The sequence below is a fragment of the Nyctereutes procyonoides genome, unplaced genomic scaffold (assembly GCF_905146905.1).
Source record: "Nyctereutes procyonoides isolate TBG_1078 unplaced genomic scaffold, NYPRO_anot_genome, whole genome shotgun sequence".
NCBI lineage: Eukaryota > Metazoa > Chordata > Mammalia > Carnivora > Canidae > Nyctereutes > Nyctereutes procyonoides.
This window is the reverse complement of record NW_026575120.1, coordinates 21410640-21434191: the sequence shown is the minus strand read 5'-3', so window position 1 is coordinate 21434191 and position 23552 is coordinate 21410640. Positions and strand designations below refer to the sequence as shown.

Below are 23552 nucleotides of genomic sequence, written 5' to 3'. Positions count from 1 at the left end.
GCGTTCACCTGGTTGACCCCAGATAGAGATGCAGATTATTCATGGAGATGAGCAATACACAGCTGTCTTGTTTTACGCGATTAGCACAAATCAGCAGTGAGCAAAAGGTTGAAAACATGAAGAGAAATGGATATTATATATATTTCAACAGGAGGAATTCACTGAGAAAGAACGGTTAGTAATACAAACCAACCCACGGGTCACTGAGTGAGAAGGACCGTCATGCAACCAACCGCAAGCAAAGGTCAGAGGTCGTTAGAGGCTCAGACAGGGGGCTTCCCACACTGCCCTGCAGCAGAGTCACAGCCTCCAATGATCACTTTTGTGACTATGCAACTGGGCTCATATTACTAGCTGCAACATCACAAAAATGACACTGGCCACCGCTCATTAGCTGGCAAAGTAAGGGTCTGTCCATGTCTACAGGGATCAGCGTTGTGAGTGCCGCTGCACACAGCAAGAAGTGAGAGAGAGAGAGGGAGAGAGAGAGAGAGAGAGAGAGAGACAGAAAGATCGAGAGAATCCGTAAAAGCAAAGCCCTCACATGTGATGCTAATTATCTCTTGGCTTTAGCAGCTTCTCTTTAAAGTGTAAATACGCTCCCTCTGGGCTCCAGAAGTGTGTAATTACACGTCTCAATGCCTGACGCACACACTGGCCAGAGCACGGGGAGGCTGGGCGAGCGTTTGGGGCGGGGGTGGAGGGAGAGACCTGCGGGGAGGGTGACCAGTGTCTTCGGAAGCCGATGCCCCTTTCCGATTGCTGGACTTTGGGTGGCTCTTTTACACAGAAAACCGCAAAGCAGCAATCTGTGCCTGGTGTGATGCTCCTGAGAACGCGCCTGCTCACGCCCATTGTCCACGGCAGGCAGGCCGGCCTGGATGCTGGGCGTTGCCAAGTATGGCAAGCAAGCCAGGCTCTCGGTGCTAGCAGACTTGCAAATTCCAATTTAATAAAAATCTTTTGGAGCCTTATCTCCTAAGCCTCTGGGGAAAGGGAACTCGGGAGTCCGTGTTTCTTCATGACAGGTTGTAAGCACAGAGGGTTGGTTGTGTATTGTTCAGATCCATATATGGATATGGGTTTCGGCATCCACCCATATGCATATATGTACAAACACACTGGATGAGCGTAAAGACAGGGGTTAAGATGAACTGCTATCTTTGTAGCTGCATCCATTTTGCCAGTAATGACTGTTTCTTGAAGATTCTATCTCAGGAAATGTGCCCTGGGTTAAGATTTTTAGATAGCGAGTCTTTGAAATAAATTTGTATCAAGAAAAGGTATATAACAGCCAGGACACTGGGATGGATTGAGAGGGAGCTCTGTGTAGTCAGTGTTTGGGGATGCGTTCAGGACTTGATGCATTGTGCGTGCTCTGCCTCTCCAGGCTGAGATGGTGGAGCAGGGCTGGGGCGGGGGGGGAGGGGTTGTCACCGAACGTGCACCATGGCTGTGATGCCTCATGCATGTCTCTCCGTGAGCTCTTTCACATGCTTTATGATCCAAAAAACTATTCAAATAAAACATTTGTTTTGCTTTTCAAAGTAGACTAAAAGGCAAAAGAAACAGTATCACGATAACTTTGAGAATGTCTAACACACAAATTCCAGAAATCCAGAGAGAAGCCTGAACCCCCACTCCCTCGAGCGACACAGCTGCAGACTCAGGGATGGGTAACTGTTCAGGCACACCTCACTTTGTGATTGCGCACAATACTGGATTAAGGTGAGTTCTATTTCCTCGTCCTTGTTTTGGGTATTTGCGTTTGTTATGGGGCAGGTTTCCATTGGTCAAACGTGAGAGAGGCTCTACAGGCCTTGCTGCCCAACACCTGCCCCCTCTTGGCAGTTGCTCATTCTTTACCATGTGCAACAGCCAACGCCGACCACTGTGATCACCGCATCCAATGGACAAATTTCCCTTAACCCCCCCCTTTTTTTTTGCCTGGTCAGTATCTTCCCAGAAGATGGAGCTCAGCATCCCTCTCAACAGTTCCATAAACCCACTTTAATCCGAGACAGCCTCTGGGGGTGATGGGCTGACCCTAGTGTGAACAGGGGTGGGATGTTTTCAATTGTCCGCTTTGATACTGCACTAAAATCTGCAGTCGTGCGCTGACTCCATACAGCTCTCCCCTGAGGTCTAAGGTCACCGAGGCTCGTTATCATGTCCAACCACATAGTATCCAAACTAAGAATCTGCCTTTTCCTCATCAGGCTATGAAGCATGAACTTTGGGACTCTACTGCTCAAATAATCTTATCAGAAATAATGACCACATTTATATAATTCTAAGGATCTGCGCACTCCCCCCCCCATTTTAACGCTTCTACAACCAGAAAACATCTTGCAGTTAATATGCACCGTTAGTATACTCTCCTTCCCCTCCGCTTTCCTATATATGATGTGGATACAGGTGACCCTCGAACAGCATGGCTTTGACCCACACTGGTCCGCTTGCATGGGAATTTTTTTTCGATAAATACAGGATAGCACTGAAAATGTATTTTCTATTCCTTGTGATTTTCTTCGCAGTTTTTTTTTCCTCCAGTGCACTTTATTGTAAGAATACAGCATATAATACACAGAACACATAAAATACATGTCCACTGACTTCTGATGTTATTGGCAAGGCTTCCAGTCGACAGTAGGTTATTCGTAGTTAAGTTTTGGGGGAGTCGAAGGTTAAACATGCCTGTTCAGCTGTGTGTGTGTGGGGGGTGGTGTCTCAACCCCGTGTTGTTCAAGGATCAGCTGTATAGTCACAACACGTAAATTTCAAACAGAGGGCGTTATCTTCCAGCAAATGGCCTCTCAGACATGGGAGGTGACAGACCACATTCCCTCCTACCTGACACCCACACTCTCATAAACGCATGACCCTGCCAAGCGTGCTGTTTGTCATACCTGCGGAAATCCAGGAGGGACCTCGCGGACGAAGGCACTCCCTGGTCATACCAGCTCAGGAAGTGGAACTGGGTCACGGTGCGTGTCTCATTGGTTTGAAGGTTCTTCAGATAGAAGCTCCTCACGAGGAAATCCTCACACCAGATGTGCTCAGACACCAGGTTTACCTGGGCAGGAGGATAGGGGGGCATCGGGAATGTAAAGCATTGTCTGAGTACAGGGGCCACATGGGGGAGCGGAGGGCGAGGGCTGCAAGGACGGCCTGAGGTTGGCCTGTGGGTCAGCAGCTGCTTAGTGGCCCTGCCCACTGTTTCCATTCTAACATGCTTTAAGCAAAAGATAACTGTGGTTTTTAATGTCACCTTGGTGCACCAGCCAAACTATTAGAAAACTGTTACCACCCACAACTACATCAGCTTTCATCTTTCGTACCTCTAAGCTATATAAACCTTCTAGAAAAGCTGCACTATTGAACAAAAACCCTAGTGGCTTCCACTGTAACTGAAATCCCACTGTAGGTGGTATCACTTAGAGGTGGAGGGGATACCACCAGATTCACACAGACGGGGGGACCCGGGCTGCTCAGGGTCTAGCCTGTTCTCAGCGGCCTAAAAGCCACGACTGCGTGATTTAGGATTAATCTTCACACTTCCACCCAGGGACTTTGGCATGCTGACTAATTTTTAATGCAAAACAATGGATGCGTGCTGGCGTGGGCTGAACTGCCCGAGCTCACTCAGGACATCATTGGTGTGGGTGGAAAGTCCAGCAGGAGCAGTAAGCTTGCCAGTGGGTGACCCTCGACGAAGGTCAGACCTACAGGCACAGAGCCCTGAACGCCGCGAGAGGCATGGCACAGGTGGGGGCCCCAGAGTTCTTCACGTACCAGCAGGGCTCTAAAACAGACCCACTGATGGCCCATCACTCAGGGCCTGGCTCAGTGGGCCTCCCCGTAAATGTAATATGAAGGTAAATGTTTTTTTTTTTTTTTGATTCTTTCTGTCTGGATTTGGAATCATACAATTTAAAAAATGAAGGCCACACTACTTCCACCAGAGCTGTTTGGAGGGTCTGGGTATCTACAGCCTTCCCAGGGTCGGGGGCAGCTCCAGGAGGGGATGCTCCTATTCTCTGCCATCCTACAGGCAGGCGATTTGGGGAGTACCTCGTAGACATGGTAGAGGTTGGAGCCTTCATCTGGCCAGTAGTGGTAGCACTGCCGGACACCGTTCTCCGAGAGGGGGGTCAGCATGACGATGACCACGCAGCCACTCTCCCACACCATCTGCAGACAGAGAAAGGCCCGCGGCCACAGTGTGATGGGTGGGTTCCCACACAGCACGTGTGCCCCCGTGCTCACCATGCAGGCCGGCTGTGCTCCGCGCAAACAGCTCTTTCACCAGACAGCTTCCCTCCAGAGTGGGCCCCACATCTCTGAATATGCTGGCCCCAGAGTTTCCGCATCCCATGAGATGTTCAACCACCACCAGCACCACCATGGATTCGTCCCTTGCCTTTTAGGACCTTTTACGATCCCCACTCTGTGGCTTGGCTTCCCACCTTGGCGAAGGGAACTCTGTACAACAAACAGACAACCCAGACTCTGGTGCTTGCCCAGCAGCGGGTGGGTGGTCAGGTGGGCACTGCTCTGGACACGGCTGCCCCTCTACGCCTCTGTGCGGGCTGAACCTGGTCAATGTGATTGTCTTTTGGTCGTTGTCCTGATTCTGGATGACTGGAAAACCATTTTGCTCTGTGAGGCTGCCGTCCTACTGGAAGGCTTTCCTGCTACAGGGAGCAGTTTCAGGGTTGGGGTTTCACTTACGCACACACAACACAGCCGTGCTCTTCTCTGAAAACAGAATCCAGTTAATAATTTGTGGTAGCTCCCTGCAGAGCATCTCCCAGACATGGTGAACTAACGGACGTGTATCCACAGGTAGACAGGGCAGCCACCGAGGCCTCCATGGGCCCTCCTTGCCAGTCTGACTCCTGGCCCTGGGGCTGCGGCCCTGCATACTCATACTTGGAGCATAACCCCCAACACCGTTCATCCTACGGGGCATGCTGAGGTGGCCCCACAGGCTCGTATTAGCGTATTATTAAATTATATAGTGAAGAGGAGTCAGCTTTTCTGTGGCAGGTTATAGTGACTCCATGGCAATATTTATAAGCAACCGCATTTAGATGTAAACTTAGGATCTAAGGGAGCGTCTGTCTTTTAAAGACAGATATAACAATCCAATTAAAATCTTGTCGTTAAAAAAACCCCCCACATCTCAAATATAAAATGCTTTTCCTTCATAGTTCACGTTATTAAATAACCCCCTTTAAATTATATTTTAAAGAGAGACACGTCTATGATGTTTCCCCCCTTGAATATTGATTTATACACCCATGTGATAGGAATAGTTGATGCCTTTTCGGCACCGCATCGTGTCCTGTTTGTGCTGGAATTTCATGGAGGTTGCTGGTGTTTATGAAACAGCCCGCAAATAAATACAAATTATGCCCAAACCCGTACACCTTCATTTATCCTTAGTGCAAAGCCAACGCCAAGATGAGAATTCAAAGCATGCGTCTCACTTGCAGCTTGCAGGCTGTCAAGCCAGCCCCACTAAATTGGCCCTTCCAGAACATAACAATTTAATGTGTCTTTAGAAGGTGGAGAAGCTCATTGAAGTCATTACGAAAATGAGGAGAAACACAGATTTTATGAGTGTAATAAAAATACAATGATCTAGACCATAAACTAATCATCTAACACTCTGCGTGTGCCACCCAAGTGTGACATTAGGAAGCCCCTCATTTGAAGAGGGGTCCTCCCAACCGGGCAGCCTGCCTCATTGGTCCGTGCACGCAGTCCCTCCATGCAGGAGCCCGCCCCAGCTCTCTGAAGACTCAGTTAAGATTAAATTCAAATGAAAATTTAAACAAACAATCCCAAAGGCACTCCTGGGGATATTTCTTTTCAGGTCACTGTATCTAAGAGCAGAGAGGGGGATTTAGTAAATCAAACAAACAGGTGGCCCACTCGGGCGCCAACATTACAAGGCATGGCTCTGAGTGTGTCCATGTGCAGGGCCTGAGTGGGTGTGTAGGGCGCTGGGGGTGTCCTCGCTGCACTTCCCTCTGGCTGCCACCCATCGCGTGCCCCCAGCTGATCTTCACGACAGGCTGAGCACAGTGACTGTGGGTTCTGGTGGGCTCCAGGACGCCACAGATCAGTTTATTGATTTATTTATTTTTTGCAGATTTTATTTATTCATGAGAGACACAGAGAGAGAGGCAGAGACACAGGCAGAGGGAGAATGAGGCTCGCTGTGGGGAGCCCGATGTGGAACTTGATCCCAGGACCCCAGGGTCACACCCTGAGCTGAAGGCAGATGCTCAACCACTGAGCCACCCATGTGCCTCCACAGTTCAATTTCAAGACAGGGACAAGTTTCTCTGCTTCCTCTCCCCCAGGGCAGCACCCCTTCCAGGAAGGGCTGTTTGTGTGTCTCGTCTTTGGGAAACCCCAATCCTTCTCTTCTAGGAAGCAGCTACCCACCCAGAGGTCCCACTGGATCTCAGAATCGAGGAGGTTTGCTGAGCGAATGAGCTAAATGTGTGAATGCCAGACATGGTGATTCCAACAGCACTTTTCTGGTCATCTCCTGGTTTCCAGAGTGCCCAGCACTGAGTCAGGAGACTCAGAGGCGAGTAAAGGTTGCTGCTGAGCATGGGGTGGGGACAAGCATCCTGCGGCCCTAGGCGTCTGTAGCCCTGCCCACAGCTCCCCTCATCGGGTGTCAAGTGGGTCAGTTCCCACCCAGGAAGCAGGTGCTCCCATCCCTGATGGAAACGAAGCCATCAACAGATTAGAAGTGAGCGGGATCCTGGGGCCCCGAAGCACACCAGTGCTGCACTCGGGGAAGCCCCGCCAGTCCCCCCTTTCTGCTGAGCATCCTCTTAGATGCACCAGTGCCATGCCTCAGGAGCCCCCCGGTAGGGCCAAATGCCAGGGGCAAGGGTCAAGGCGGCCTTTGGTGTTTCTGGTCCCTGGCAGCCTCTTTCTGGGCTGCAGGAATGGATGTGGTCTGCTTGGTGTCATACGCCACCACCTGCTGCCGATGCTCAGGAGCCCGCCCAGGACATACTCTCCATGCCAAATCGTTGCCCACAGGGACCCACGCGTGGTTTTCAGCACCAAGCTGGAGGGTAAGTGAACACCAAGTGGCTCGGGTGCTTTGGCTGCTATTCGACCCAACTGAGTAAGTTTATGGACTTGAAAAGAAATGCCATATTGCTTGTTGTTATGGGCTGAATTCTGTCCCCACCGAGAATATATGTTAAAGTCCTAACCCCTGGGACCTGTGAATGTGACCTTATTTGGAAAGGGGGTTTCAGCTGATGTCGCTTAATCAGGAGTAGTGTGGCCTTAATCCAACATGACCGGGGTCCCTATAAGAAGAGGGAAACCCTGTGCCAAGATCCATACGCAGTGGGAAGCCTCGGGGATGAATGAGGCAGAAAGCCAGTGACACGGCCATGGCCCAGGCCAATGAGGGGCCCCAGACACTGAGAGGACAATGCCCCTCCCAGCACTCAGAGGAGGCACACCGCAGCCACCGCCACCTTGATTGCAGGCTTCTGGCCTCCAGAACTCTCAGAGAATACACACCTGGTGTTTGAAGCCCCCTGGCTTGTGGTAAATGGTTAGGGCAGCTCGAGGAAATCATACGGCTGACCCCTGGACAACGCGGGGATGAGGGCGTTGGCCCCTGCACGGCGCAGAATGCATACTTAGCCTCTGACTCCCCAAAGCTGCACTGCTAAGAGCCAGAGGTGCTGGAAGTCTTACCAATAACATATGCAGCAGATTGACTAGTATCTGATCTGTTATACACCTGTTGTCTGCTATGTTCTTACAGTATAAGCTGGAGAAAGAAAGTATCATTAATAAAATCGTACAGAAGAGACACTATGTTTGCAGAGCTCCCGGCAGACACGTGTGTAGTGACCCCAGGCAGCTCAGCCTGGCTCCCGCCTCAGCTGTGCTTGCTGCCAGCGGTGCCCGAGCACAGGCCTGCCAGCTCCAGGGCACACACAAGAACTGGACTGAGGTAGGTGGAAAGAAACCTCGCTCTGTTCATCCAGAGTCTTTCTTGAGTGCTAACTATTCAACAAACCTGACTCTTTCAAAGCCCTGCTGAGACCTGATGAGAGGAAGGAGGACCCCTCCGAAATTGCAGCGGCCCAGGCCATGTTCTGTGTCAGGCACCTGGTCCCTCTGGGCATGAAGCCTCTTCCTTTACCTAGACCTCTTGTGATGCATCCCTTTCTCCCTCATACCGTCTTTATCAAGTGCTCCTGTTGTTCTCCCACCAGGCTGGCATCTCCGAGATGACCAGATGTTGGTCTGGGCACTGTTTCCACCTCCTACGGCAGCCAGGATGGTGATTTATTACAGTGGATGCTCAGTTGAAAACAATACGTATGTTTAAAAGAGACTATTTGGGGCAGCCTGGGTGGCTCAGCGGTTTAGCACCGCCTTCAGCCCAGGGTGTGATCCTGGAGACCCAGGGTCGAGTCCCACGTCAGGCTCCTTGCATGGAGCCTGCTTCTTCTCCCTCTGCCTGTCTCTCTCTCTCTCTCTCTCTCTGTGTCTCAATAAATAAATAAAATCTTTAAAAAAAAGTAAGAGACTATTTGAATATTTCTTTAAAAAGAGAAAACTCAAAGAACGTGCTGTCAAAGCATGCCTGGAAGTTCTCTCAGGACCTGCTTAATGGGCAGAAAAGCTTTTTTATTTTTTTAAGTTTTTTTTTTTTTTTTTTTTTTTTTTTTTAGCACATAAACCATTTGCGTTGTTGGAGCTGCTGGTATGTGAGGCAGCTGGCTCTTCCCTGGAGCAGGCTTCACATCCCCCTGCAACCCTTACTGTACCGTGTGCTTCTGCAGCAGACTTATTTTTATAGGTTGAATGGAGATAATCTGAAGTCTGGCCCTGAGGAGGCTGACTCATATTTTAAAATAATAAGGAGTCAGTTAATGAGGTTTAATAACATTTGCATTTTGCTCCTTCTGAGCTCACTGACATCACTCTGCTCTCATGGGGTCGGAAATAGATCAAGTGAGGAGAGAACAAGTGTCTGTGATGCCTTTTACAGTGGGGACCCCCAGCCTGCCCTCCCCCTGCCCCAAACACCCATTGGGTGCACTGTAGCAAGCCTCCTGAGGCTGCAGAGGGTCGTGGGCATGCATCAAACCACACACTCTGAGGAGGATGGTCGAACTGGGGATGGGTAAGGAAACCTCTGTTACATCTTCTGCACACCTACCTAACCTGCTTTTTAAGACACAAGTATGTCAGCATGGGCTTCCCTTAGAGATGAGGTGATGGCAACAAGCACATGTCCATGCAGGCTGTGCTGACTTCGGCTGCTGAGCAGACTAGGGCAGGGGTGAGGGCACCCAGCACCCAGACCAGTTGCACAGCCCACGAGTGGCACCTCCACCTCTGAAATCCTTTCCCACCAGAAGCATTTCTGCCCAGGGCAAGGAGGAAGCATCCACATAAGAAATCCTTGTTGTGTCCCTGGAACTTGGTAGGAGCTCGCTTGCAAAGGTGTCTGGGCTTGCTGCGCATCCAGCAGATTCCATGTGGCTGCATGTAAACACATCACTCAGGGGACTCCAGAGCCAGGCCATATACTTCCAGGCCGGATATGTTCACCTGGCCTCTGTGCAGTCACCGCAGGGCACTCGTCATAGGCCTTTACGTCCAGGAAGTTGCCCTGGCGCCAGGGAGCACTACCACTTAGGGCCCCTCGCAGTCCCTCGGCCCTGCCCACCTGTCAGGTTAAATATCCAGACATTTCCTTAGAGTGCACTCAGGCTGTCACTTGTCCTTCTGAGATGAGAACCTGATACCAATGCATCAGATGGAGCTATGAATCCCAGAGGAGGAGGAGGAGGGAGGGAGGGAGGGAGGTGCAGGCGGGACAGGGAGGGAGGTTGGAGGGAGAGAGGAAGAGGGAGGAGGGAGGGAGGAGGGGGAATGGGAGAAGGAAGAAGGAAGGGAGGTGCAGGTGGATGAGGAGGAGAAGGCAGGACAGGGAGAAGGGAGGGAGGTTGGAGGGAGGAAGAGAGGAAGAGGGAGAGGGAGGAGGAAGAAAGAGGAGGAGGGAGGAGGAGGAGGGAGGGAAGGGATGTGCAGGTGGATGAGGAGGAGAAGGAAAGACAGGGAGGAGGATGGAAGGAGGGGGAGGAGGAGGGAGGACGGAGGGTGCAAGGGAACCAAGGACAGGTTTAGACACAAGCAGCCAGGGTGTCTTCAGCCATGATCCACAGTGTCGAACAAGATGTACGACTTGCCTGGACCTGAGTTCAATGTCTGCCCGGAGGACGCGCATGCTCTGTGGTGGGCTCCCCAGGTGGGCTCATGGCTGGTCCTGCAGCCCCAGGCTGGGTAAGGCGGCAGGACAGAGGTTTTCCACCCTCCTTGAAGGTTGATGGGTTCATGTGCCAGAAACACAACAACACAAAGTATTTGAAGTCAAACGTCCTGGAAGATCCTGGGTGTGTGGGTCAAGTGCTCGCACAATGGAAATCACAAATTACATTTTTCCTAAGGAACTAACTCTCCCCAGTTCTTGAACTTCCTTTGATGTAATCCAGCAATGTGCTTCAAAACCAACGGACCCGTCAGCTAACAGGCTCAGTGCCCTGGAACCAGGACGGTCCCCAAACACTCGTCCCTCCCTCTATGTGTGACTGGAGGACGTGTGGGCTGACTCATGATCCGTGGTGAGCATCACAGGAACAGGGCTTCAGGGATAGGTTGGAGCCCCGAGGCTGTGTGGTGTCAGCTGGAAGGGGGACGCTGGGGCCCCGGGTGCCTCTGCATGACTGGGCCTGCCTTGGGGGGGCTTTGATGGCAAACCCTCTCGGGCGGCCGCCCCTTCCCTCTCGTGTCCAGACCAGACCTGGGCAGGTGTGCAGCCACGCTGTGTGTGCCGCTTGCTCGGGCCTGTTACACCTACCCTCCTGCCCCCGCCCCTGCCTCTGCCTCTGCTCTCCGCGGAGGTGCCTGGAGGGGATTGCTTGTGCTCTTGGCACCCCCTCCCCTGCCGTGGGAGCTGGTCATCGAGGGACACAGAGATACAAGCACTATTGAAACCAAGCCTGTCACCGTGGGAGAAGAGAAAGTGTGCTTCTTGGGAGCCTCCCAGCAGCACGCCTTTGGAAAGTGGGATGTGGAACCATGGGCGGCCTCTTCTTGGTGACATGCTGATAGTGGTGTCTGTGAGGCGTCCCCAGGCAGTGGCTGGACCCCGGGACCGGGCCGAGGTTTCCATCCCAAAGAGCTCACCCGTCAAGCAGGATGGAAGCCCAGAGATCCATGAATTGTCTTGGCTTGTGGAGAACAGGGTATGGTGTCCTGTGCACGTCCAGTGGGGTGCGGCATGGTTCCTGGGCGGAGGTGCTGCTGTGACCTCCTGGGGACTTAGTACCCAGCTATACTCTGCATCTGTAAACAGCCCTCATGGACCCCAACCTGGTGCCCTGTTGCCTGAATTTCTGGGTTAGAAGCTCCTGGTCTCCGCCTTGGAGGGACCCCTCCCCCTGTGCTGGTGATACAGTAAAGCTGCCACCATGGGAAGCACATGGAATATGACAGGAGGGGTGACCTCCTTTCTCAGATAGGGTCCCTGAGGATGAGATGGGTGACAGGGCGTGACGGGGCGGCAGGAGGAGCTCCAGCTCTGTTCCGGGATATAGGAACCTGTGGCAGGAATGGCAGTGATGGGCCAAGTCCCCAGGGCTGTCCCTTCCTCCTGTAGCCCAGTCGTGGCCTGGCCATGGCCCATGGTCCCTGCTATGCCTCACAGAGATGTCCATCCTCCATGGAGGCCGTCCTGGCAATGCACTTGCCCCGTGGGCCTATAACCCTGGCAGGTGCATGGAGGTCACCCCGTGGCCACTTGAGACAATGTCTACACTCCAGGCCCGGGGATGGAGCACAACACAGCTACCTGGCCTGGGACGGGGCGATCCTCTGTGCACGCAGACTGTCCCAGCCATCAGACCCCAGTGGGCATGCCCGCAAGCCACGCCTCCAGCACGGTGCTTCTCTCCTTTCTGAGGAATGTGCATAGTAAAACACACCTGAGTCCCACAGAGCTGAGGGGAGCCCTGGGCGGCCTGCAGCAGGCTGTTTAGACCTGGGACATCACGAGGCCCTGCGCACCAGCCGTCAGTGGGATGCGGATCGTGACCTGCTTTTATTGCCGTAAAACACACACACCATGACATGAACCCTCTTTGGCATTTGTAAGTACAGACTTGAGTGGCACTGGTCCATTGGCAACTATCACCACCTTCCTCCCGCCTCCAGAACTCTGCTCCTCTGGCGCCCACCCTGGACTTCCTGTCTGCCTGGATCTGATTCTGCTCAGACCTCGTTGGGGGGGGACCCTGGGGCTCAGGTCCTCGGGGGTTCTCAGGGGTACGGCCCAAGGTCCCCATACCCAAAGTGCCGGTGCAGGGGTCGCATACAGTGAGTGCTCGGAGTTACTTCCTTCTCTTCCTGCTCCTTTCCTTGCATGACCCGGACAAAGACACCCCACCCCCCACCCCAACGTGTGCGTGTGTCTCTCAGGGCAGTTACACAGCACCCATTACACAGATGGGGACGTCTTCCCTGGTTCCAGCCTCAGGAGTGAGGCCCGTGGACAGCTGACCTTCACCACTTCCTCCTCCTCCTCTGCCCTCCTGTCCTGACTTCCTCCCACCCCCATGCAGCTCATCGAGGACGAAGACCAGAGCTTCTGGGTGCCTGCAGGCAGCCCCAGGTGTCAGCTCCTTCCTGGAAGTCAATGTAGAAGTACTGGAAGCCTCTGCATCTGGACGCGCCAGGCCTGGCTTGCTTCCCACTCCTGCCTGGCTCCTCATCCCCCTGCCCCGGCCCAGTGGCCTCTCTGGATTCCCACAATGCCCATGCGTCTGTCACAGCAGCAGAGTATTAGCCTTCATCAATGCTCTTTTCTGAGCCTCTGTAACAGGCAGGATCATGTCCCCAAACGTCACACGCACCTGGAACCTGTGGCTGTGACCTATGGAAGCAGGGCCTTGCAGGTGCGCCCAAGAGGAGGCCACGCTGGCCAGAGGGACCATATGTTTAATGACCAGGACCTTCCAAGAGGAAGGGCGTTTGAGTACAGAACTGCAGACACCCTGTGGGGGGCCAGCATGCAGATGGGGGCAGAGGTAGGAGTGATGTGTCTGTGAACTGGGGGATGCTGAGCAGGGCTGGCCATGACCAGCAGCTGGAGACACATGCGCGAATAGGTTCTCCCGCGAAGCCTCTGGGTGGAGCCCCTCAGCCCATGCCTGAATCTCAGGCTGCTGGCCTCCTGTGGTTACGGCAGGCAGCCGGGAGAGGTCGTGCCCCGCATTCCTCAAGGCTGTGGCGTCTGGGTCAAGGGCATTTGGATGAGACAAAGTTCCGATGGGACTCCTCAGCAGCCCGGATGTGCTGTTGTGTATGATAACCCAGGAGGATGAGGCTGTTGCCTGCAAAGCCTTCTTGTCCCGGGACACTTGCTGCCATGTGGAAGGATGCCCGTGGTATCCTTCCAGGGCAGCGTGACCAATGCCGGCAGTGGCTCCCGATGTCCTGCACTTGGTCATTTTTCTCACCTTACTTCACTTAAAGAGGGCTTCTTGCACCCATGGACGTGTGCCCCTTGACTTCAGACCTCCAGACCCTCAGGAGGCCACCTTATGGACCGCAGACCCTGACCCGATGACTCACCCCAACAGCCACATCCGTCCATAACAAGTGGCAAGAAAAGCATTGCAGCCGTTGCACTCGCAAACCGCATGGCGTTGGGCAAAGCATGAGCCTCGATGTCTTGCAATGGCAAAGACTGTCAAAACACACACAGTCCTCAACATGGACGTCGTCTCCAGTTGGCGCTGGTGGATATGAGCAACCGTTCCACTGCCCAGTGTTTGAGTGCCCTAGAGAGCCCCATGCGTGCAAGGTGATGGCTGGCCCCGACAGCTGGGAGAAGTGCCTGCCGTGTGATGGCCAGTGCTGGAATCCTGTGGGTCTCCCCTGCTCTGCCACACAGCTTGGAGCCCTCTGTGCCCTTTCCTCCTGAGTGTCAGAGGCCAGGGAAGCACAAGTGAGTGCCAGAGTACGCAGCGGGGTCTCTCGGTGGGCTCCTGCAAGTGTCTGGAGAACCTCAGCACGAAGGTCCTACGTGAACAGACGGCCCAGGGGTGCTGAGCTCCCCAGGCTGGGAGGGACAACCTGCTAGGTGTGACACAGAGGAAAGTCGGTGCCTTGAGGGTAGTGGGACAGCCCGTCCCCACATGGCTCTAATGCCAGAGTTGAAGGGCTCTGAGCCACCATCAGGTCTGGACAATGTAATGCTGAGGTTCGTTTTTTTTTTTTTTTTTTTTTTTTTTTGGGGGGGGGCAGTGTCAAGGCCATGAGGAAGAGCCAGGGGCTGGGCAGATGTGCCCCAACCTTGGTGTCTGTTTGTCCTGTATGCATGCATCGACACAACACTTAGATGGTCTCGGAGCCCTTCCCGACGTCTCTGGACCCCCCTCTTCCCCGCCCAGGCTGTCCGCACGGTGGAGACAGGAACACTTGCCCTCTCATGGGTGGAGAGGCTTCAGAGGCCTGATTGGCAAGTTGGGTGAGGCATTTACTCTCAGAGCTGCCATACCAGATACTGGCATCACCACTGGGGATCTAGAACCACCTGGGCTTTATGCCTCACCCTGTGGCCATTGGTGTGGGGCTGGCTATCTTGGGCCTGACAGGTGCTCTGTCTGCATGGCCATGGGTGCAGGGCTGGCTGTCCTGGGCCTAACAGATGCCCCACCCTACCTGTTGCTGCTCTCTCAGCCTTGTCCCCTGCTGGCTCTTCTGGGCGGAAGCCCAGCGGCGTGCCTGACACATGGGGGCAAGTGTGCAACCGTGCCACCTTCAAAGCCCATTCCCGCTTGGCCCTGTGGCATGGCTGAAGCCTGAGGAGGATGCGGGGGCAGGAAGGGAGGCCTCTCCCTCTCCCAGTTGTGCACCTAGTGGCTCACACTCTTGGCGTCCCAGCCTCAGTCCAGGCGACCAGGACTGTGCCAGACAAAACACACTCGCTTGGCCTTTTGAATGCGTTAAAGAGCATCGACAAGGGACAGAAACTAACATGTGAGCACTGTTCTCTCCCCTCATAGGAGAGAACAACAGATAAGGACACATTTGAATGTAATACAATCATTTAAATGCTTATTAACTCTACTTCTTTACGTTTCATGAAAGAAAATTGTACAGTGGTTAGAAAAGCAAGAGTCTCTAGAGCATTCAATGTCTCAGAGGGAACGTTCATACTCCAGTTTTGAAAAACAAGAGACTGATAATAAAAAACATTAAAAAACATTAAACCTCCCATACATCCTGAGGTTGTAACATCTGATGAGCACCACCTATAAACTAGTTTAAATTTACATCATTGAACCCATGGCCTTACGATCAATTTATCAAGATCCCATTTTCAGAAAAAGTTTTGATTACAATAGACTCACCTGCCAGAAGTCGGTGACGGTAGCAGGCAGTGGGCCCTGGGTTGCGATGTAGGCAGGATTCCTAGGGTCATGATCCATCTGTAGGGATTAGATGATAGGCACAAAGATCAGCTTAAAAACTAGTAAAAACCAGGAAAGAAAGCAGGGGCTATAGAGGAAGTGGAGGTGGCATGTCGCATATGCCAAGTGCCAGCTGCGTCAGCACCAGAGGCCTGCGGGCGTGAGAAGGGCAGGCTGGCCTTCCTGCTCTCCCTTGGGATTCCAACGGAGCTGGGCTTTGAGGTGGAGCCCCGGGGGCCCTGCACCTGGAGCCCTGTGACGGCACTGGCGAGCCTTCTTTATCCCTGATACTGGAGTGGCAGAGGCAGCACAAGCCAAGATGGAGACCAAGCCACTGAAGAGACCAGATGCCAGTAAACCAATAGGCTAGGCCGAGGCCGGGTGCGGGAGCACAGGGCAGGGTGCCACCAGGGGTCTGCTTCTTCGGGGTCAGCGGCTGTAGAACGCTCAGCTACAGCCAGCATGAGTGGCCTCCACCCCAGCCACTGGCCTCCCCCATGCCACAGGCCAGCATGAGCAACCTTCCCTCTGGACATGGGCTCCATCTTGGCCACAGGCCTCTACTCAGGGCACCTGCCAGCATGAGTGGCCTCCACTCTAGCTGTGAACCTTGACCCCAGCTGCCTGCCAGTGTGAGCAGCCTGCACACCCACTATAGGCCACGTGCAGGGTTCAAATCCACAGGACCTCTGGGACAGATGCAACCTCGGCTCTCTATGGTCAGGGTCCAGGCCCCTGAACCACCCTTCGGGCTCCTGGAAGAATTAATGAACGAGTGCATTCCGCCTCTCACGAAGAGTTAGCTCCTCTCATGTGGGAGCTTGTTTCTATTACCTGGAAAGGGGCGCTGGCTTGCCGGGTCACCCGGGGTCTGCGAACGTGGTGTGCGGGCACTCCAGGGGAGATGTGCCCACCTTCCAGCAGGTCGCACCTGATTCTGGGGCTACTGTGCTGGGCAAGGGGCCAACAACGCACCAAAGGCAGCATGTGGTTGTGGGTTTCCTGGCTGGTTGATTACAAGCAGCCTGCGAGCCTCACAGGAGCTGGCCTTAAACACCTTAATTACAACATTCAACGCAAAGACCGTCTAAGCAGGGAAAAGAAGGAAAATGGGCCGAGGGACAGACCCTGGGCATGGCAGTAGGGTGGAAGTGTGGTCTGAGAGCCGTGAGATGGAGGGCGCTGCCCCGCACGGCCCCGCCGTGGTCCAGAGTGCAGGGGCATCAGCATCTCATCCCTATTGGGCAGCCTGGACAGGACCGCAGAACCCACCCCAGATGGGCAGATGGGGCCTCGTGCAGGAACCCCACCCGGGACCCTCCCCCCAGGTGCCAGGCAGCTGCCCACCTGTCAGACCAGATTCCTTCCCATCTGGCGCCTGAATCTACTCTGCTGCTAGCAGGTCTTGATTAAAGGGCTAAGACGCTCTGTACTTATTAAAGACACTTGTGGAGAACACATTTCCCAATACAGTGAAAGAGGAGGGGGTTTCAACCATGTGTGGTGTTATGGTGACACACGAGGACACGGGCTGTGCGCCCCGCAGCCACCTAAACCACATGGCCCTGCACCGCCTCGGGGAGCAGCCTGAAAGAGGCACCGTCTCTGGAACGCGAGTGTCCCACCAGCACTTCCCGAGAGGATGGCTGTCAGCATAAAAGGGTGCGCGTCACACCTTATAATTACGCACATTATGGGAAGAGCATCTAAGTCACTCCCACATGACAACGGTGGGACGCTGGCTGGTGAGGGGAGGAGGGAAATGCTTTCTCTGTCTCCAATTTAGCGATTCCCAATTAAAACTGGACCTCGCTTCCAAATGCACCACAACAAACACAATATAGGTAAAATTACGTTACTCTGGCTGAAAGCCCCAATTAAAATGTTTCAGGAGAAAGAGCTTAGCAGAAAGAAGGGAGTTTTGATTTTTCAAAATACGCATTTGGGGGCAACAGCTATTTACAACAACCCCATCTCTTTCTAGCAAACAATTCTGCATAAAGAGCAAAAACCCCACCTCCCTTTGAAATCTGGTTTTCTTCTTTCTCGCCCAGAGCAATCTAGAGAGCACCACATTTGAAAATCGTTAGTGTGTTCATAGCAGCACACTTAGTCGCTTTCAAGCTGAGAAATATGTGATTAATAGTAAAAACATGAGCAGGCCTTTGGGAGGGTAAGACAAGGCGGCCTAGTGTGGGGGTTCTCAGTTGCGTGCGCCCTTTGGAACCCAGGCAAGGCTGCCGCCCTCCCAGCCCCCTCAGCTGCAGCCCCCGGCGGCCACGTGTGGGGCAGTAGATACCTTAACGATCACAGAGCAGCCAAAGCGTCATCAATTTAACAATGATTCAAAGACAATTAGAATTATTCCATCCTGTGCACACTCTGTTGAACAGAAAATAACTCTGGGCAGAAGCACTCGGTGCACGTGGCCCTCTCGCTGTTTGGTGCAATCTTTGGCCGGAAAAAAGTAAAGCATATATTTAACTAACTGAACAGAGGCTTTCTGGTTAAGATTTCCAAGGCAAGATGAGTGTAATGAAAGGCAATGAGATAAGTTTCTACCAACACCACCTGTTCCACCAGGAACCCCGGCCGGGACCCCAGTACGTGGACCCTGGGCGGGGAACATGGGGCTGCAGCTCCCAGAGCCCCAGGCTGCCTCTCTCCCCACCCCCCATGGCTTTCCTGTTCTGCGTACAATGCTCTTTACTTGCACTTCCCTTACATTCCCAAACATAAATTCCTGTCGCTGGCCCTCAGTCCCAGTGCCTGTAGGGTGGAGCGGGGTGGGTGGAGGGACAGTTGCAGGACCTCTGGGGCCTGCTGGCTCTGAGATTCCATGTGCAGATATGTGCACACTCATCTGTATGCCCGTGGGAGTGTGTAACCCTGAGGCTCTCCCTGAAAGCCCATGCGGGTCCACGCCTCGCCCTGGGGAACTGCGTCAGACAGGACCCTCCCCACGGGACCACGTGTCATGCCAGGCGACAGGGTGCCGGGTCCCAAGTACGATGAAGACACAATTTTGCTTTTACTGTGTTTGCTTGTTTGTTTTTCCCCCAGAAAAAGGGAAACTGTTGGTGTTGAATCCCATGTCCCTGTGGCTGGCTGATTCTTACGTGGCAGGGTATGGGAAAAGGGTGTTCCTGTCAATGTTTAAACGCACTGACACAACACCTCACACCTAGCCGTCTGCTCTAAGTTGCGAATGGCATTTATTAAATAGGTATGAGTGGTTTTTAGAAACTCTGAACTGCATTAAAAACTCAGCAATAGGGACATCTGGGTGGCTCAGTGGTTGAGCATCTGCTTTGGGCTCAGAGCATGACCCCGGGTGCTGGGATCAAGTCCCACATCGGGCTCCCTGCATGGAGCCTGCTTCTCCCTCTGCCTGTGTCTGTCTCTCTCTGTGTTTCATGAATAAATAAAATCTTAAAAAAAAAAACACTCAGCAATAATTTCCCCAGTAATACAAAGAAAAAAAGGTTTTTAAACTTGAGCATTCATCATGTCAAGACCAGGGACCTGCGTCCTGAGGCTTAAAGAGCTCGGCAGAGAAGCAGGTGGGCTGCTGCCATGTCCTGCGGGGAGATCACCTCTGTCCAGCCCGATGGCCTCGCCATGACCGTGACCCCGGGAGGGGCACACATGCTTTTACTCTGAAATCTCGGGGAGTAAATGTGCATGTTTCCCTTCTCTCGTCCTATCTGCCTGCCCCTGCACCTGCCTTTTCTGACATTTAGAGCAAATTTCACCAAATGTTTTCTTAAAAACAAGTGACTATCAAGCCAGAGGTTTCAAGTTACAAGTTATTTTCTAGATATCCAGTCTTCCTATAGGAATTTACTGAGAAACGGTGGCTTCGGTAATCGACAGCAAAAGAGGCTGCTCTAGAAGCTATTTTCATATTTTCTTCTGAGTTGAGATTTAAGTAAATTACAGAATGTAACACACACACATAGATGCCTGCTTGCAAATACTTCCTGAGAACCAGAAAGCTGGCCCCCATATTTGGCCAATTTCTCCTGATATTCGGGACATCTAACCGGTCACCCCTTTGTGAGGAGCCCACGTACACCTACCCACATTCTGAATTAAAATGTCAAACCATTTTTTCCCCTCCCTCCATAAACAGAGGAATGAAGGAGAAGTGTGGTTTCAAGGGCTGGGGGCATCTCAGGCCTGTCCCCGGCAAGGACATTTGTGTGCTGCTTGGGGTGCCTGGATGCATCCTCAGGAACAGCCAGGCTGCAGGCCTGGGTGGTGCTGATGGGCTGCCCCACACACATGCTGTGCAGGAAAACAGAATTCCCATTTACTTGGTGACCTTTGCTCTCAAAGCAAAGACTGCACGTTATTTACCACTGGATGACTTCCCTGGAATTTAATGAGGACCTTGTACAAATATGACAGATGTAATTATTGTAGTTTTATTCCATGCAGCCAGGGTCTTCTTGGGCTATAATTGTTAGCTTTGCATTGGGAATGCTGCTAGGAAGCTTGTTATCACGGCACCTTCGGTTATTTCAGAAAGAGGATGTACCGCGGTTCATCCTCACAACCCAAATTAGGAAAAGAGAATCATGGCATGAATGAAGGGGAAAGAAAGGTTGCCTTAAATCCCTTCTTTTCCCTGGCAGCACCTCCGGACCGAGTGCCTGCCCGGTGGGGTCGGGGTGGGGGGGCGCCATCCTGCGTTTTCCGTAAGGGAAGGGTGGCGGGGATGGCGGAAGGTTCCAGAGCACCCTCACTGTTGAATGGCCCCTGGGGAGGATGCGGCTCCTGCACTGATGTTGCAGCTGGGGGTGACCGACAGCAGGAAGCTAGAGCCCATGAATGGGGGGTGGGGTGGGCATGCCCCAGCCCTGGACGTTCATCTTTTACACTTGAAAATAATTGCTTTGCTTCCCTTCCCAGCCCTGTCACATGGTTCATGCCTGAGATGAGGCTGCCAGTAGGAGGGCATGGCTCTCTGGGCTGATCTGCAAGCCATCACCACGGCCCCGTGGGGACCCCATTGAGGCACGTACAGTTCCCCGCCTCACCAGAGACAATGCCCTACCCATGGAATGAGGCTTTGGCTTGATTTCTGAATCAGAATTAATGGAAAAATACTAAGCACAGCAGGGCATTTATTGAGAAAGACAGGGCGGCTCTGGATGAGAGCTTCGGGAACACAGATGGGACTGGCCCTTGGGGTTTCCTATGCTGGACCTAATGGAGCCACTCCTTAAAAATCACTGCAGGAGCTGAGCTCTGGGCTCAGGGAGTGTGGAGGGGGCAGCCGACCAGCCCTTAACCCAGTTTCTGGCAGTGAGGATGCTACTGTGCTCTCGCTGTGCATGGGAGGGGCTGGGAGAAGGGATCCGACCCTGGCATACTGACTCCTAAGAACACACTTGATACAAATCTAACCAGTGGCTACAGGAATGTTCTAGTAGCAGCAGCAGCAGCAGCAGCTGCTTGAGATCAGGTGGCGGATGTTCTCACAGAAAGCCTGCTCTGGGGCAGGTGGGGTTGTCGGGGCACTGCGGGGTATGACTCACTGCCTTACCCAGCCCCCCACGTGCCCCCAGCAAGCTCCCAGGGCTGGAACCCTCCACACCTGGCTCTACCACATGCATACTTGAGATTTGGTGAGACATCCTGACACTTCTCTGATGACCAGGGTTGACATATACACTTTACAGGGTGTGGAGGGGGTGGGGGCATACCCAGCCTTCTGCAGAAGCCCCACCAGCTCCCAAAGTCTCTGCCACCAACCACGCTCCTTAACACACTCATCCGGTGGATGGACGCTCATTCCATGTACAATCATTCTTGCCCCACGTGGAAGAGCCAGGCTGGCGCCTGGGTCTGACCTTGGAGATGGGATTGGTCACCGTCAGGGTGCTCTGACTTTCCCTCTTATTGCTCTCCCGTGGGGTTCATGACAGGGGACACTGCTCCAGGTGTGGGCTGCAGGGGACTCTCTGGAAGCCAGTGCCTGGGGGTCATGGGGTCTCCTCCCGGGTGCTCTGTTCTCAGAAACAGAAAGCCCGGCCCCGGGAGGCATGGTCCTGTGCATGGCTGCTGCTTGTCTTGACGGGAAGGCCTGCCTGGAAACACCCCTGGGGACCGGCCCATGCACTCTGCCTTGGACCCTCCAGGTCTTTAACAAGGGCACAGTTTGGGTCTCATTTCTTCCATTTCTCCTGAATACATAGGGAACCAGTGGGTCTAGAAAACAGGAATGCAACCCCCCGCGGATTTTTCTAAAAGTCACGGGTTCCAGTCAGTAAAACAGCAGTAAACCAGCCGCAGCCATTGCTGGGCCCCTCAAGCCAGTGAACCTGGGGCTGCTCCCGCCTAGGGAGGACCCAGCCCAGGCCAGCTGCTTGAAGCTGGTCACCTGGTTAAGACTAATTACCCGGTTCACTAGTTGCCTAGTTGAGATTAACCCTCCAGTTGAGCCCAGTCACCTGCTGAGATCCCCCGGGCTCGCAGCCCCAGGAGCGGGCCCTGCCAGAAGGTACTCACGATGGGGCTGGCGTTGATATAGTCTGAGCTGCTGTGGCTGTTCTCTGACTTCAGCAGGACCCTGGAGTGATCATCTGCAAGCAACCCCAAAGGCATAAAGTTAGATCTGCATACAGGCCTGTGTTCACGAGGGGCCACTCAGGGAAACAGCAGGTGTCGAATACGCTTCGAGGGCTGCCTGCTGTGACCCCAGTGGCCGTGCCCGCTGTGACCCCAGTGGCCGTGCCCGCTGTGACCCCAGTGGCCGTGCCCGGGACTCTGTGTCCCTGCCCTTCCATCCTCCATCCAGCTCCTTTCCCGTGACGGGCGGAGCAACAGGGCACATAGGTTTTACCTGCAGAATTGAGGTATTGTTATGTTTTTCTTACACAGAATCCTCAAACCAGGATCAGGCGTTCCTCTACAGTATTTTATTTTTTTTAAAGATTTATGTATTTATTCATAAGAGACACAGAGAGAGGCAGAGACACAGACAGAGAGAGAAGTAGGCTCCCTACGGGGAGCTGGATCCATGGACTCCAGGATTACGCCCTGAGCCAAAGGCAGACGCTTAAATGCTAAGCCACACAAGCATCCCATTTCTGCAGTATTTTATTTAGGGTTTCCCTGTAACCAGCAGACACATGTGGAGGCATATAGCAAATGTATGAGTACTAAGATATCAGGCAACTGTTCTCCACATACACTCATGTGCTCTGGAAATGGTCAAATCAGGAGATTATAGGACTATTCGGGGGAGAACAGGAGAAAAAGAGAACGTAGCTAAAGAAGGAAGAGAGATGGTGCAGGGGGGAGGCTCCGCACCCACAAGCCTCCAACATGCATGACGGCTCAACTGAGGTGGCGACTGGATGCATTGGTGGGGGTGAAGGGAGTGGGGCTGTCAAAGCTTGGAGTTTGACACAGGAATTATTCTTAATTCTGGTTCTGGAACAACCACCTCCCCGTGGACAGTGACTTTGCCTATCTTCAGGAACTTTCTAAGCCGCATCCTGAGGGATGTTGAGGAGGGGCGCAGGGAGCAGGGCGGTGCTGGTTCCTCCTGCTGACAGGCTCGGGGTGGGGTGGGGGATGCCCTGACAGCCCCTCCTTCTTCCCATTGTCTCTGGGGCTGCGGTCACTGTCTCTGTCCTCTGTGAGGTGCAGCTGGGAACCAAGGGCCACCAAACATGGCAGCACGCTCAACTCTGCCCTCTGCTCTGGTCCCTGCCTTTGGGCGCCACACACAATACCCATTTCTTTTCTTCTGAGACACTGAAGACAAGCTGGCTGGAGCCTCCGGAGCCAGGGAAGCACGGGGTTGTGTCTCGCCCCCGACCCACATCTTAGCAGAGCATCCGCTTCTAGGCCCCCACCTGAGAGCAGCTTGGGCAGCAGGGGCAGGAAGGCATGGGGACATGGCTGTGCCTCAGGTTTCTTCCATTTCTCTAGGAGATTTTAATTTTTTTTTTTTTAAACAACTCTGGGGCTTGGAAA

The 23552-nt window shown here is 53.3% G+C and overlaps 1 protein-coding gene across 2 annotated transcripts in view; it reads right to left on the bottom strand.

The window, feature by feature from the left end:
* The window catches only part of PTPRN2 (protein tyrosine phosphatase receptor type N2), a 720648-nt gene that overhangs the window by 27463 nt on the left and 669633 nt on the right, over positions 1–23552 (bottom strand). For both annotated transcript variants that reach the window (XM_055335454.1, XM_055335455.1), the window contains exons 16-19: positions 22077–22150; positions 15498–15575; positions 4075–4194; positions 2910–3076 (exon numbers count right to left, since the gene is read on the bottom strand). In XM_055335454.1, coding sequence (XP_055191429.1) covers positions 2910–3076; positions 4075–4194; positions 15498–15575; positions 22077–22150 — 439 coding nt within the window. The remainder of the gene's footprint in view (positions 1–2909; positions 3077–4074; positions 4195–15497; positions 15576–22076; positions 22151–23552) is intronic.